At 47.7% G+C, this 16,621-nt stretch overlaps 1 protein-coding gene and 1 long non-coding RNA gene across 4 annotated transcripts in view; one reads left to right on the top strand and one right to left on the bottom strand.

Annotated features, from left to right (window-relative positions):
• Window positions 1-8,293: 8,293 nt before the first annotated feature.
• Window positions 8,294-8,730, bottom strand: LOC310678510. Its single transcript, XR_014511796.1, has 2 exons — window positions 8,608-8,730; window positions 8,294-8,397 (listed from the first exon to the last, which is right to left on the bottom strand). It is a non-coding gene; the product is annotated as an uncharacterized lncRNA (long non-coding RNA).
• A 57-nt stretch (window positions 8,731-8,787) lies between these two features.
• DIS3L2 (DIS3 like 3'-5' exoribonuclease 2) overlaps window positions 8,788-16,621 on the top strand; it is a 213,082-nt gene continuing 205,248 nt past the window's right edge. Inside the window, exons 1-2 of one of the 3 annotated variants that reach the window (XM_083441955.1) lie at window positions 8,788-8,889; window positions 14,919-15,625. In XM_083441955.1, coding sequence (XP_083298081.1) covers window positions 14,935-15,625 — 691 coding nt within the window. In that variant the 5' untranslated portion in view covers window positions 8,788-8,889; window positions 14,919-14,934. Of the gene's footprint in view, window positions 8,890-11,725; window positions 12,133-14,918; window positions 15,626-16,621 lie in introns of those variants that run through there. The other 2 variants (XM_083441956.1, XM_083441959.1) reach the window with 2 other exon arrangements.

The following is a 16,621-nucleotide window of genomic DNA, read 5'->3' on the forward strand; positions in this document are numbered from 1 at the left end:
TGATTTTTTTGCTCAGCCTAAAGGCTTCCCACAGGCATCTCCCACCACAAAGACACAATGCCTGTCAAGATGGGCCAGCAGGCCTCTTATGTTTTTATGTTCTCATGGTCTCCTTCCGTCAACCAACCAGCCTTAAGCACATGCCTGAGGCCATTGGTTTTTCTGGGTACCCATCCCAGATCCATCTGAGTAGATAAGAAGGGATGCATGCAGGCCATGGAGGAGCCAAAACAAATGCCCGCACTCTTTCGTCATCTCCAATTACCCTGTGGCTGCTGGGAATTCCCTGCAACAATCCATTTCACAAAAGGCAGAGAGGCAAGCAAGTTGCCCAAAACCAGGTCAGAGCACTGGTCCACCTGACTCGGAAATGTTGCATACCCTTCAACATTTCTCCGATGAAAATAGGGATGTCCTATTCCATAATAACAATAACAATAACAATAACAATATCCCACCCATCTGACTGGGTTGCCCTAGCCACTCTGGGAGGCTTCCAACGTATATAAAAACATAATAAACATTAAAAAACCTCCCCATACAGGGCTGCCTTCAGATGTCTTCTAAAGGTTGCATAGTTATTTATCTCCTTGGCTCAGTGGGGTCCCATAACTCCATACCCTCCAACATTTCTCAAATGAAATCAGGGACGTCCTAAGGAAAAGTGGGACATTCCAGGATCAAATCAGAAACTGGGATGGCTTCTGTAAATCCGGGACTGTCTCTGGGAAATAGGGACATTTGGACGGTCTGTTGTTGCTCGCCACCCCTACTACTCACATGCTGTAGCCAAAAAAGTTGTGGCCTAATTTTGCCCATTAACCTAAAATAATGTGCCTTTGGGTCTTATTATATGGGACACGGGTGGCACTGTGGGTTAAACCACAGAGCCCAGGGCTTGCTGATCAGAAGGTCGGTGGTTTGAATCCCCGTGACGGGGTGAGCTCCCGTTGCTTGGTTCCTGCTCCTGCCAACCGAGCAGTTCGAAAGCACGTCAAAGTGCAAGTAGATAAATAGGTACCACTCTGGCGGGAAGGTAAACGGCGTTTCCGTGCGCCGCTCTGGTTTGCCAGAAGCGGCTTAGTCATGCTGGCCACACGACCCGGAAGCTGTACGCCGGCTCCCTCTGCCAATAAAGCGAAATGAGCGCGCAACCCCAGAGTCGGTCACGACTGGACCTAATGGTCAGGGGTCCCTTTACCTTTACTGTGTCTTATTATAATCCTATGCGGGTGGCAGGTCCTCGACTCACAAGGTGCAGGAGCCGAGACAGAAAGAGATTTATGAGCTCTGGGTGCAGCTACTGTGAGAGAATTTCTCTCCAGATCAGTGAGGCTCCTCGGAGCTTCAGACATGGCTGGGAAGCAGGGCTGCCGGGCTTCCCATCCTTCGAGGGGACATCCTCTCTCAGGAGCCTGGGCCTCGGACGTGCCGTGTGCCACTGACCGCCCTTTTTGCAGCCAGACAGCACAACAATGGGAGGGAGAAGAATGGTTGTGCTTTTCTGAGAAAGCTACCGCATGAACTAATACTGATAAGTAGGGGTGGCGGTTCTCGCCTCCCGGAAAGTACGCAGTGTGGCCTGGGGGTCACCCCTCGTAGCTGTGAGTCAGAAGCAACGGTGGTGTGTCTCACGTAGGAGAGAACCCACCAAGCATTAAAAAGAAGAAGAAGAAGAAGAAGAAGAAGAAGGAGGAGGAGGAGGAGGAGGAGTTTGGATTTGATATCCCGCCTTTCACTCCCTTTAAGGAGTCTCAAAGCGGCTAACAATCTCCTTTCCCTTCCTCCCCCACAACAAACACTCTGTGAGGTGCGTGGGGGTGAGAGACTTCAGAGAAGTGTGACTGGCCCAAGGTCACCCAGCAGCTGCATGTGGAGGAGCGGAGACGCGAACCCGGTTCCCCAGATTACGAGACTACCGCTCTTAACCACTACACCACACTGGCTCTCCCGCCGCCACCAGCACTTCTGCGCAGAGGGCAGGTCACCGGCTGGGTGAACCTGTGGTTCACTAGCTGGTACAGTGGTACCTCGGGTTACAGACGCTTCAGGTTACAGAAGCTTCAGGTTACAGACTCCGCTAACCCAGAAATAATACCTCAGGTTAAGAACTTTGCTTCAGGATGAGAACAGAAATCGCACGGCGGCAGCAGGAGGCCCCGTTAGCTAAAGTGGTACCTCAGGTTAAGAACAGTTTCAGGTTAAGAATGGACCTCCAGAACGAATTAAGTTCTTAACCCGAGGTACCACTGTACTGGGTTCCAGCTCCTGGCACCCCTGACCAGTGACCATGCTGGCTGCTGGGAGTTGGAGTCTGTCAACATGAAATAATAGAATTGTAGAGTTCGGAGGGACCACGAAGTCATCTAGTCCAACCCCTTGCAATCCAGGAATCTTTTGCCCAGTGTGGGACTCGAACCCACAACCCTGAGATTAAGAGTCTCATGCTCTACCGATGGAGATATCCCATTACCAGTCTTGGGGTGTGGGGGTCAGCCGGTAAAGTATGATTAAGAACCAAAATGGTTGAGGGGAATGGGGGGTGATTCCCCTATGAGAAAAGCTGAGTAACTGGTGACATGAGAAGCTTATAAATTTGTGCTAGCCATGGAGGAAGCAGGCAACGTTTTTCTTCTTCTCTTATAATGCCCAAAGTGGTGGACATCCAAATGAAGCTGACCATTGGAAGGCTCAGGACAGATAAAAGAATGTCCTTCTTCACGCAGCACATGGGTGAACTATGGAACTCATTGCCACAGGGGGCAGTAATGGCCACCACCCTAGAGGGCTTCAAAAGAGGACTGGACAAATTCAAAAAGAGCGATACTATCAGTGGATAATGGCTTTATTCTGCCTCCACAGTTGGAGGAAAGCAGTTGGAGGAAACCACAGGAGGGAAGAGAGTGGTCTTGTGTTCAAATCTCGCTTGCTGGCTTCCCACAGGCAGTGCCTTTTTTCTTTAAAAATGTTTAGGGCTACAGTCATACCTCGGGTTACAGACGCTTCAGGTTGCGTTTTTTCAGGTTACGGACCGCCAAAACCTGGAAATACTGGAACGACATACTTCTGGGTTTCGGGGGTCGTGCATGTGCAGAAGCGCTAAATTGCACTTTGCGCATGCGCAGAAGCACTGAATCACAACCCGTGCGTGCGCAAATGCGGGTTGCGAACATGCATCCCACACGGATCACGTTCACGATGCGAACTTCCACTGTACTCTCATTTTGACTCAAGAAAACCACCATTTTGTAGTTCAAATCAGGGGAAATAAATACAGTTAATGGACAAAAGTACAAAGATGTTTAGGGGTATGCGTCCCCCTGCGTACCCCCAGAAAAAAGCACTGCCCACAGGCATCTGGTTGGCCACTGTGAGAACAGGATGCTGGACTAGGTCGGCCACTGGCCTGATCCAGGAGGCTCTAAAAGCTAGGATAGCTCAATCGGCAGGGCGTGAGACTTTTATTGTCAGGATCGTGGGTTTGAGCCCTATGTTGGGCAAACAATTCCCGCATTGCTGAAGGTTGGACTAGACGACCCTCGTTGTTCTTTCCAACTCTACGGTTCTCTGATTCCTATGTAGTCCACACCCGTGTGCTACGGAGCTGGCTTGCAGAGCTCAGCCTGTTGCAGGAGAGTCGGCAGAGTGGCCAAGTGTGTGCTTCCCCCACAATGCCCTCTAAAGCAGCCTTCCCAAACCTGGTGCACTTCAAATGCTTTGGACTACAGTATATGCCTAATTGACCCCAGCCATCCTAGCACCCTCCCTACAGACACTGATGAGGAGCTGCGGTTCTTCTAGTTAGCCAGAATGAGCATGGACAGGGCAATATTGAATAACTGTTCCTTTAAGAACTTGTCCTTGAGCTTGCTTTTTTCCTCTACCCTCCCCATTCTCTTTTATTTGTGTGTCGTGGCAGGGATCTTCTTTGTCCTGATTTTTGTAAGTTGCTCTGAGAACATTCTTCTGCTATAATGCCATATATATATATATATATATATATATATATGTATAAATGCCTTATATATATATAAAAAAACCACAATGTATTTTTTTAATAATATTTTTATTAAGATTTTCACATAAAAGAAAGAAAAAAGAAAAATACAAAAATAAAAACAAATGAGAACAATTCAATTTCCATAGTATTTCTTGCATTTGCTTGTTTCCCGGACTTCCCCACACCTCCCCTCTCTGTATTCCAGTTCAGTTATCTAGTCAGCAAATCCCTTCCCTCTACCTTATCCTTATCTTTATCTTATTATATTATACCTTTAGTTTTTCATCTTTTAACCTTCCATTTTTCCATATTCCTTCACCACATTATTACTAATAACCCTTTAATTTCAGTCCAACATCATTCTAACATTCATTAATTTTATAATATTTCTGTAAATAGTCTTTAAATTTCTTCCAATCTTCCTCCACCAACTCTTCTCCCTGGTCTCGGATTCTGCCGGTCATTTCCGCCAATTCCATGTAGTCCATCACCTTCATCTGCCATTCTTCCCGGGTGGGTAGATCTTGAGTCTTCCAATACTTCGCGATAAGTATTCTTGCTGCTGTTGTAGCATACATAAAGAAAGTTCTATCCTTCTTTGGCACCAATTGGCCGACCATGCCAAACCACAAAAAAACCACAATGTAAAGGCCCTGTTCATTTAAAGGAAATAGTTTGGGTGGGGCGGCAGAGCAACATGAATACAAGCTACAATCAATGTTCTAATGGTTACTTACATAGCAGTTGTACTTAACTGGCTGGTTTGACAGTAGCTCAAAAACAAAAACACAATACAAAACAACATTTCAATCCAAATGGTTTCCTTTTTTTACTTAAAAAGTGATAGAAATATACCGTATTGCATCGCACACTAAAATGACACGATTTGTAGTTTCCTTGAAAATGTTTCCAAGAACAGCTGCTTTGCAGAGTGCAATTGATCCCACAGATACTCAGATGAGGAGGTTTCATTGTTTTGCACTAGTGACCACCTTTATGCCATTGCATTTACGAAGAACACATGGAAGGGAGAATCACCATGGTGGATATCCTTCAGCCACAGATGATTAAGACCCAGGTGGCACCACTTGCACATTACTTAACTTTGCCTGGAAATAAATAATAATAATAATAATAATAATAATAATAATAATAATAATAATTTATTTTATTTTATTTTATTTTATTTATATCCCGCCCTCCCCAGCCAAAGCCGGGCTGAACGGCTAACATCAAATGTATAATACATTAACATAAAATCAGTCAATCAATTAAAATACATCCTCAAATCAGATCAGGATCAGAATAAAATCCAATCGGATGGCAACTCGCAGATTAGGGTTGGGGACCTTAAATGCTCACCAGGCCCAACTGTTTGTGCTGAACTTATATGGGTCTGTGAGAAAAATTGGGAGGCCACTTTCATGCAAGTTCTTATGAAAGGGGAGAGGGACTCAGGCTGTGCCCTGACCAAAGGCCTGGTGGAACAGCTCTGTCTTGCAGGCCCTGCGGAAAGATGTCAAGTCCCGCAGGGCCCTAGTCTCTTGGGACAGAGCGTTCCACCAGATTGGAGCCGCAGCCGAAAAAGCCCTGGCTATAGTTGAGGCCAGCCTAACCTCTCTGTGGCCTGGGACCTTCAAGATGTTTTTATCTGAAGACCATAAGTTCCTCTGTGGGACATACCAGGAGAGGTGGTCCCGTAGGTACGAGGTCCCTAAGCTTCTCATATGCGATACTCCCTGGCCAGAGGCAGGTGTCCTAATCTGAGTTGTTGGCAGCTTGTTTGTTTTACTGTATGGAAGCCAGCTAGCCATCCAAGTGGCTTTCCAGGTGTGTGGGAAGGAGCCTGTGGCCAGCTAGGGACTAGGACCTTGACCTCCTTTCAGGATTTCAGGGCACGGAGCCATCATATTGAGGATGAAGCTGACTGAAGCCACAAAACATCTTTCTTCACGCAACTGAGCACTTTGCGGAACGGGAGGCAGAGTCTGGCTTTTCCAAAGACTGTGGCCACATCTGTACCATATGTTTAAAGCACGACAATGTCACTGTAGGAGATGGCAGTCAAACATAGCTATGCATGGCTGCCAGTTAGCACATGAAGAGGATAAAGACCAGAGAGTTGTATCAAAGGCTACCTTTGAACTAATCCAGAATGTGGCAGCTAGACTGGTGATTGGGAGTGGCTGCCGAGACTACATAACACTGGTCTTGAAAGACCTACGCTGGTTCCCAGTACGTTTCCAAGCACAATTCAAAGTGTTGCTGTTGACCTTTCAAGCCCTAAACGGCCTCAGCCCAGTATACCTGAAGGAGCGTCTCCACCCCCATCATTCTGTCCAGACACTGAGATCCAGCTCCAAGGGCCTTCTGGCGGTCCCCTCATTGTGAGAAGTGAGGTTACAGGGAACTAGGTAGAGGGCCTGTTCGGTGGTGGCACCCGCCCTGTGGAACACCCTGCCACCAGTTGTCAAAGAGAAAAACAACTACCAGACTTTTAGAAGACATCTGAAGGCAGCTCTGTTTAGGGAAACCTTTAATGTTTAATAGATTGTTGTATTTTAATATTCTGTTGAAAGCCGCCCAGAGTGGCTGGGGTATAAATAATAAATATTATTATTATTATTATTATTATTATTGCTAGATGGACTCAGCTGGATGGTCCATCTAGGGGTGGACCTAGAGGGTGATGCTTGGGAAATGCTCTTCAGCTCCATGGAGCCTTCAGTGTGGGGTTCCTCATGTTCGTTTTTATCCCCTAGGCTGCTTAAAATATACATGAAACCGTTGAGTGTGGTTATCTAGCGTTCTGGAGTACATTGTCAGGATTTGCTGATGACACACAGCTCTACCTCTCCTTTACATCGGCAGTGGAAGTGCTGGACTGCCTCACTAATGGACTGAATGAGAGCTAACAAACTGAAGTTCAATCCAGATTAGCCGGGGCACTGTTAGTAGCCAGTTCCCTAGACTGGATGTCGGGGAGGTTTCCTGCTCTTGATGGGGTTACTCTCCCTCTGAAGGATCGGGTACATAGCTTGGGGGTCCTCCTGGATCATTTGCTGTCGCTCAAGGCTCAGGTGGCCTCAGTGGCCTGGAGTGCCTTCCATCAGCTTCAGCTGGTGACCCAGCTATGCCCCTATCTGGACAGGGATAGCCTAACTACTGTCTAGTAACCTCTAGGTTAGATTACCACAATGTTTTCTATGTAGGGCTGCCTCTGAAGACGGTTCAGGAACTTCAGCTGGTACAGAATTCAATGGCCAGGTTGCTCAGCGAGACAAGACGGTTTGAGCATATTATGCTGATCCTGGTCCGACTGCCAATACCTCAAGGTCTGTCTCTCCCCTTAGGAACTGACCCAGAACCTGTGATCGTCATCAGAGGCCCTTCTTCATGTGCCTCCTCCACAAGAGGTCCAGAGGGTGGCAACCCGAGAACAGGGCCTTTTCTGCAGTGGCTCCGTGTTTGTGGAATGTTCTCCCCAGGGATGCTCAACTGATGCCTTCATCACACACCTTTAGGTGCCAGGCAAAAATGTTCCTCTTTAACCAGGCTTTTGGTTGATTGTCATTCAATGCCCCTTTAAATGTGTTGTGGAAGTGGAAATGATTGGGCCTGCCTTTGATTTCATTTTTATTATGTATTTTGTGATTTTTATATCGTGATTTTATGTTGCGAACTGCCCTGAAGGGCAGTATACAGATTTAATAAATAATAATGATAATAATTTGTCAAAATGCGATCAGAGCCGCACAACATTCAACATGTTTTTCTTCACTTAACTGTTATGTCATGTACTTTGCTCATGTGCTTTACACCCTAAAAAAGAATTTGTCAAGGTGCTACATTCATAGATCTTCAGTCATCAGTTGTAGTAACAAATATTCTGCTCCACTTCTGGATATTCCCTGTTTTCTTTCACACGCACACTCACCGGATTCCATTGATTCAACACTCCCACATGTTCTTTCTTATCCTTCAACATTGTTAGTTTAACCACATTCAGCTACTCCCACGTTTTCCTAGTGGTGTCTAATTTATTTTTGTTTCAGGACATTCTTCCATGCTGTAGCAAACACACACCTTGCAGTTCATCAAGCCACACAGAACTTGTATTCCATAAACAATAAACAAGGATCCTCAGCAAACATATTGGGGAATCTAAAGGGATTTATTCCTGGAAAATATATCTGGCTATCTCTGTTATTTAGGCCCTCCATAACTTATTTTTGCAAACTGCTTGAGCGCTTTTTCTTTAAAAATAAAATAAAAACAAATATTAAGCAATTCAAAAATGCATTTAATTTAAACAAACAAACGTTTGCTGTTTCAACGATGGTTTTTCCTTTGTTTTTAGCGGTTCTTCGTTGTAATCTGTAAACGACCTCGAGTCCCTGTCAGGGGGGGAAAAAAGGCTGTAAATATATAACCAACAAACCAATAACCAACCTAAGCTAACTATATATATATTAATAGAAACACAGACACCCGAACACGTATAGACAATCAATAAATAATAAACATATACAAGTGGAAGCTAACGAATTAAACGTAAACGCACAAATAAACCGACAGAAGCTAAGTAAATAAATACAACAACGCACGTGCAAACGAAGCGAGCTGGGCAGCCCCTGCTTTCGAGGGAATACGGTAATGTCCGCTTGCAAGGGGCGCCCGGCCGCCCGAGGCCACCCCAGGCCAGCGGGGCTTCGCGCCTGCGCGCTCTCCTCGAACCTTCGCGCGGCGAGGTGCGGCTTCGCGCCCCGCGGGCTTTTGGGCCCTGCCGCTGCCCGTAGAGCCACGCCTGACCCGGAAGTAGAGGGAAGGCAGGAAGTGGGGGAACCTTTGAAGGCTCCTCAGTGATGCGAGTGGGGAGTTTGGGGCAGGTGAGTGAGGGGCAGGGGGTGTGTGGGGCTCATTGCCCGTTTGCGGGTGGGGAGCGCCGCCGCTTGTGGCCATGGGGCTGGGCCTTTCCCCTCGTTGCCTTCCCCGACTGGCTCCAGGGCTGGGTCGCGGGTGTGTGTGGGGGGGGGAGGACCCCGGTGGGCTTCGACCCCCCAGCCCCAGTTGCCCCCGGGAAGCTGCCTCACACCGAGCCAGGCCGCCGTCCCATCTAGCGTAGCGTTGCCTGCACGGGCTGGCAGCAGCTCTCCGGGGTCTCCCCCTCAGCCCTCCCTGGAGATGCCACGTGGGGTTGGGCCTGGGGTGCGCTAACCATTAGGCTACTGCTCTTATGTCTTGTTCTGAGTCAGGCCACAGGCTCACTCGTCCCAGTATTGCCTGCACGGACTGGCAGCGGCACTCCAGGTATCAGGCGGGGGCCTGTGTCTGTCTCTCCTGGCACTACCTGGGGGTGCTGAGCAGGGGGTGAACTTAGGCGGTTCTCAACCTGTGGGTCCCCAGATGTTGTTGGACTACAACTCCCATCATCCCTGAGCTCTGGCCTTGCTAGCTAGGGGTGATGGGTGTTGTAGTTCAACAACAACTGGGGACCCACAGGTTGAGAAAGGCTGAAGGGCCTTCTGCATGCAAGGCAGGTGCTTTGCCTACTGAGCTATGCGCTTCCCCAGGGCCTTCCGTAGCTACCGAATCAATTGCCCCTCCACCTTTTTTCTTTTTCTTTCTATTTTAAAAAGGGATTTGCATATTCTTATCCTGCCACTCTTCAGTGTGGTGTATTGCCTTATGCGTGCATGATGTCTGTCTTGCCTACCTGTTTGCCCCTGTTCACACCAGAGTGTGTTTTTCTTTGTCTTTGCCTGTTTGTCCTGTGTGCCTGGAATGGTTTGCAACATCGGCAGTGAAATGCAAAAACGTCAAACATAAAACATGGAACAAATGTTAAAGGTGGTGTTAATACAACTCAGAAGAGAGAAAAACACTATGACCAGAGTGGAATTGTGGGGATGGAGGAGGGGTCCCTGGAACAGCTCTGTTTTCTGGACCTCAAGCTCAGTCCCTAATTTTCCTTTGGTGATTTTTTTAAAAAAGTGTAATTAATGTGTTCACACATGCGGTTGAGCACACCAAACCCCTTCCTACCCCTCTCCTTCTGAAACTGTTCTGCCTAAATAGCAGTGTGCCTGAATGTCTTTGAGCTACAAGTACAGCTAGGCATACAAATAATAACTACTGTAAAATTGAAATACTATCTATATAAATAAAAGGAAGATATTGGTGTCAGTTCCAGGGCATGTGCCCACCTCTAAAGAAGGCTGTGCAGGACAAGCTGCTGCTGAGTAAATAAATATAGCAGGCAAATATGAGTCTTGTGCAATATGTGATGGAGGAGCCTGTGTGAGGAGAGAGAACGCAAAGATTAATTATTATTATTTAAATTTCTATACCACCCTTTGCCCAAAGATCACAGGGCCGTTTACAATATAGAGACACAAAATGCATTCCATAATAACAAACAAAAACAATACCCCCACAGTTTAAAGGCCATATATTGTTTAATTAGCCAAAGGCCTGAGATAATAGGAATGTTTTTGCCTGGTGCCTAAAGGTGTATAATGAAGACACCAGGGAGAGCATTCCTCAAACGGGAGCTACCACAAAAGAGGCCTGTTCTCATGTTGTTGCTCTTTGGACCTCTCACAGAGGAGGCACATGAAGAAAGGCCTCAGATGATGGGTCCGGTTGGTTCATATGAGGAGAGGTAGTCCTTGACTTACTGCAGTCCTGAGCCATTTAAGGCTTATAGGACAAAACCAGCACTTTGAATCGGGCCCGAAAACGCATTGGCAGCCAGTGCAGTCGGACCAGGATTGGTTTAATATGCTCAAACCGTCTTGTCCCGGTGAGCAATCTGGCTGTCAAATTCTTCACCAGCAGTAATTTCCGAACCATCTTCAGAGGCAGCCCCACGTATAATATGTTGCTGTAAGCTAACCTAGTGGTTACCAGAGCATAGAGGACAGAAGTTAGGCTATCCCTGTCCAGATAAGGGAACAGCTGGGCCATCAGCCAAGTCAATGGAAGGCACTCCAGGCCACTGAGGCCACCTGAGCCTCAAGCGACAGCAGTGGATGCAGAAGTACTTCCAAACTGCCTACGTGCTCCTTCAGAGGGAGAGTAACCCCCTCAGGAGCAGGCAGCCTCCCAGGCATCCGGTATAGGGTGAGTGACAACAACTTTCTCCTAATCGGGGCAGCCTGTGTGCCCTTGTGCTGCTTGGGATATCCCCAAAGAACTGAAAATGTAGATCAGGCCAAAGCCCATTTCCTAGTATTTCAGGATCTGGTATTCCGAGGTATACTGTATATAGACGTTCCATTTGTGGGATTCAAAAAAACTCACTGAGTTTGAAACAACAAAAAAGGAGCTATCTTCCAGTGTCTAGTCATTGATAATGGCTTGCTGTGTTAGGAAGAACTTTGATCTCCTTTGCACCACAAGTGAGGGTGTTCACTCCACCCATTTTTTGGGTCATCCTGGACTGCCACAACATAAAAGCATGAAGTTGGGTGGGGCAACACTACATCCTCTGTATAATTTTGTTTTGGGTATACTTATATTAAGTATCTGGGTGTGATTAAAGCACTGGCCATACTTAATAACCTTTTCTATTTTTACTCTGAGCCTCCTTGAGGACGATATTAAAGGTTTGAAGGAATCCCTCCCCTTGCCCCCACCCACACCCCCAGTCAAATGAGATAGAGACTCTGGGTGTGTGTGTGTGTTTGTGTGGGAGCTTGATGGCTTGTATGCAATTGGATACTCCTTTGTGAGACACGCAGAACCGTTTCCTCTGCAAGGTGCGGCCTTTTCCTTTGTACTTTCACTCTGCTTGTGAAACTCTCTGGTCTGCATGTGCTGGTGAGCCAATGGACCTGTGTTTGGTTGGTGGGGGCAGGTGTGTTGGGCTGTGTGGCTGTGGACCCCTATTGCTTTTTCCTGGGAATTGTAAATAACTACCCGCATGCAGCTGTGTGTGCAAGTAAAAGAGTGGTTGCTGGTTGAGCTCAGAGGTGTAGGTCACTGGGAAAAACCTGCTGATGTGATAAGCTTTCCTTCTGAACGTCACACATCTCTGAAATATGTTGACACCATGAAGTCCCAGATGGGGATGAGTGGGTCTGACCCTGGCACCACAAGGGGTGCCTGAAGGAGAAAGGAGTGTTCAGGTGAGAGATTGCTGGGAATGAGGGGGAGGGTTCAGCTCTTTTCTCTCAGGTGCCCCCCAATTTATGTGTGATTGGAGCAGACACGTGTCAGGGCTGGGTGATACCTGCTTTTCAGCATCATGATATATCATCCGCTGAACATTGCGGTATGCTGATATATCACGACGTCTGAAATAAGGATGTGAAACTTACATAGACTTAAGGTCTAAAGCGGACACATTTTTACTTGCCCTTAACCTGTTGTTACAGCCATTTTTAATAAAAATAATACAGAACAACAGGGGCAGCAGGAATCACCAGAGAAGTGGTGACTAGCTTCACGGTTTTTCCCATATCACGATTTTTACATAGCACAGGCACACATCGTGACCTGTGATTTATCGCCATGTAAAATATTATGAAACTGTTATCACGATGTGGACTTCAACCGATTTTGGACTGTGTATTGATACATCGCCCAGCCCTGGTGTTTTGTGTGCAGTTTGATCCTCACTTTGTAGCTCATTCCATTTCCGTTTAGTTTTACTTCATATCATAGAATCATAGAATCATAGAGTTGGAAGAGACCACAAGGGCCATCGAGTCCAACCCCCTGCCAACCCAGGGAAGGGGGGGAATCTGTGGCTTTCCAGATGTTGTCCCCCCTGCCCCAGCTAGCAGGCCCACAGTCAGAGATGATGGCATCTTTGGTCCAAGAATATATAAAGTGGCACAGATTGCTCATTCCTGACAGAGGGAAGGAAGATAGCTAGCTGGTGTGACTCTGTTGCAAAGATCTGGAGCCTCCTCCTCCTGTACTGTGTGTGTATTGGTTTTAACTGCTGATGAATAATTACATTTTTAGTGCTTTTGTGCTGAGCTCCCTTGAGGATTTCTACTGTTTTAAGGTTATAATAACTTGGCCGAACCCTCTTGCCTGTCAGTCCAGCCTCCACCCCTGAATCAAAAGTTGGCTGGAAGTTCCTTGGGACAGAGAACTATCTTCTGCTTGTCTTCTCTGCCCTGTGTCCTGTTCACTGGTCGACACTGCTGTGCGATTAAATGATCAGGGTGGTCCTTCATATGGGACTGAGGAACGGTGCTCTCCTCAGTTGCTGGAGTTTACCGCATGAGGTTTGTATTGATGTAAACCTCCAGAGCTTATTTTGTATAGCTAACTATTTAGCTCCATCCCCAGTATATTTTATCTTATTGCTATGGCTAGCGGCTAATGCAAATAAAGTTTCTATCTATCTCCACCACTTACGAGGGAATCTCCACCCTTCCTGTTGAAACCGTCGTAAGAGTTTCAGAAAGAGAGAGAGAGTGAGAAAAAAGAAACACGGTTATTTTTGGAGAGGCTGAGAATGGACATGATCGGGTTTTTGTTTTTGTATGATGGCTGCTCCTTTAGCTTGGCCACATTTTCTTCTTAGGAGCAGAGTGGGTTGAAATGATTTGTGCACGGCTAGGATGAAAATATTTGGCTCAGATGCCTCTCTCTGTCTCTCCCTCTCTGGAATACCGCCATATGCACTGCTCGGGTCATAAACTGGTCACTCCTACCCCAGTTAAATATTGTGAGTCTTCTGATGTAATAAAACTACAGAACTTATTGAAGTGCTGCTACCACGTTCTACCTCTCTCTCTCTCTCCCCACTCCCCTCACAAATGAAAAAGAGAGAAAGACTAAAGGGAAGGTTTGTAGCTCTGTAGTGGAAAACATGTTTGGCAGTGGAGAATCCCAAGCCCAGCGTTCCAGATAGGGACCTCCACTTACATTCTCTTTAAGCATCTCTTTAAATGGGCTTTCACCAGTACGCAAGCCATTCTTCCAAGTCTTGAGCTAAACTGTTTTGCAAATATTCCTATCCCCAAGAAGAAGGCACTTATAACAATTATTGGAGCTTTAATTATTTATTTTTAGAACCATAGAAAGTTGCTAGGGACCTCAAGGGTCATCCAGTCCAACCCCCTGCTTTGCAGGAGTCTCAGCTGAATCATCCATGACAGATGGCCACCCAAACTCTACTTAAAAACCTCCAAGGGGGGAGATGTCCTGTCAGAATCTCCTTTCTTATAACTTCAATCCATTGGTTCAGGTCTTACCCTCCGGAGCAGCAGAAAACAAGCTTGCTCCATCTTCCATGTGACAGCCCTTCAGATATTTATTGCATTTCCTCTCAGTCTCCTCTTTTCTAGGCTAAACATACCTAACTCCCTCAAGCCTTTTTCAACAGGCTTAGATTCCAGACTGTTGATCATCTTTGTCATGAATTTATTTATTGCATTTATATCCTGCCTTTTTGTCCAGGGAGCTCAGGGTGGCATACGTGGTTCTCCCTGTCCTCATTTAATCCCCACAACAACCCTGTGAGGTAGGTTAGGCTGCGAGACAGGCGGTTTGGGGGAACTGAGAGCCAAGGAACCAAGGGAAGGGTGGGATGAGGGCTTCATACAGGACCTGGGGCAACCTTTCCCCAACTTGGTGCCTTCCAGGAGCTTTGGACTACAACTCCCATCAACCCTAGCTAGCACAGCTGATGGAAGTTGTAGTACAAGTGATCTACGGGGGCACCAGGCTGACCCGGAGACAGGAGCAGCTGTGCGGCCTTGGTGGGAAAGAACCATTTAAAATAACGAAGTCAAATCTCTGTCCTCGTGGCGTTCACATCTTCCTTCTTGCCTCTGTCTTCTTTGTTTCTGATTTGCTCCTGCCGTCCTGTCGCGTAGTTGTTCTGACGCTAGTAAGTAAAACTGCTCCTCTGCTCAACGCCCACCTCATGTTTGCGCTCCTTTGATGGCAGGTGACACTCCCGGGATATGGAACCACAAGGATGTGCACGAGGCGCTCCCGCCCACGCTGCGAGGGATGGACCCAGCAAGCCCGCCATCCCTCAGAAGAACGCGTACGCCAGGCTGGTGCAAAAGCACCACAGCGGGAGGTTCCGCTCCTACCTGAACCACATCGCTCAGAAGCTGCAGCTGGAAGAGGGGACCCTCAACGACTCGGGTTCGGACGCAGAGCCGTCCTTGAAGAGAGGCCTGGTGAGGGAGGCCCTGTCGAAAAACGGGGTGAAAGCGCCCGGGACTTTGCTGGCCAGAGCCCTGCATCCAGGCCAGCCGGAAAAGTCTGAACGCCTGAACGAGGAAGGTTTAATCAAGAGGCAGAGCCATCCAAGCGAAGCTGGCAAAGGTGACTACGAGGAGGACGTCGCGGAGGAAGAGGAGGATGACGTCTCTCCTAACCGCCACGGTGATGCAGCTGCCTCTGCAAGGGGAGGGAAGGCGTTGGGGGGCCACAGGACGTTGTCCAAAACGGCCTCTTTTCTGCCGAAAACCCCCAGCTCTGGAGAGAGGGGCAGAGAGGAGTTTTGGAGGAGCAAGTGCAGCGGCAGTGACGGTCCTGCCGCCTTGGAGAGAGCAGACAGATCCGTATCTGCTGGACAGTTCGGCGTGGATTTGCCCGCAGTGAGTTCCAGGAAGGCCAGTCCCTTCTCCAGCCAAATGCATGGTGAGCTACCGAGTGTCTTAAATGGTTGCAGTTGTTGATGCGAGTAGCAGCGTGTGGCTTATCTGTGTAGCCTGATCTTGCTACAGCTTGAGTGCCGTGTTAATCGCTGGTGTTACCCGGGCTTGCATGAGGATGATGGTGGTAATAGCAGCTGAAGGCTTGCAGCTGGTTTAACCTGCTGGCACCCCCAGCCAGTAACAAATAGGTTATATATAGATTTCGGTTGCTTAGAAGCCACCTCTAACCGAATTGTTAGGCGTTGGCCTCAGATGTTTGGGTGTCTGGAATATTTTTCAGCCCTCTTTCTCTCTGTCACCATTCATCCATATGCCATGTGGTCTGTATTGCTAGCTTTACCTATCCGCAAGATCCCAGATAGCTCCAGTGATTCCTTGCTTGGGCTTGCCATCAAAGCAGCGAGCTTGTTTGTGCCTGCTTGTTATTACAGGGTGCGCAGAGCACCTCTTTGTAAACAGGGGCACACCCTGGTCTCATCAGGCCTACATGCATGTCCCAGCACTTGCCAGCTTTGTAGGGGATGCTGGGCCTCTGTATATAGGGGGTCCTGTCACTGCTGCCTCACCCCAATATGATACCCTGCTGCTGTCAAGTTTGAGGCCAATCCAGGAGCTCATTTCTGGGCGTAGGGTATGTTGCGGCGCAGCATAGTAGCCTAGAGACTGAGCTAAACTGGGAAGCTCAGGTCTTGCTTCTACTATGAAGACATTAGAAGCCCTCAGACCTTTCACACACTCTCTCAGCACCCGCAGATCTGCAATATTGGGATAATATTGGCCTACCTCCCAGGATTGTTGTAAGGGTCATAACAAAATATTGTGTGTTACTCCCTTGGAGCATTCTGAAGTGCTACACAGATGCCAATAATTATTCATAGCATCTGTTACGTGCTTTCTTTTCCCTTCCCCTCAATGACTGGGGTGGGCAGGGGTGATGGGAGGGTCTCCCTCCCTCTCCTTCCCGGCCCTTCCTCTTCTT

This window comes from Podarcis tiliguerta (genome assembly GCF_965153285.1).
Source record: "Podarcis tiliguerta genome assembly, chromosome: 5".
Taxonomy (NCBI): Eukaryota; Metazoa; Chordata; class Lepidosauria; order Squamata; family Lacertidae; genus Podarcis; species Podarcis tiliguerta.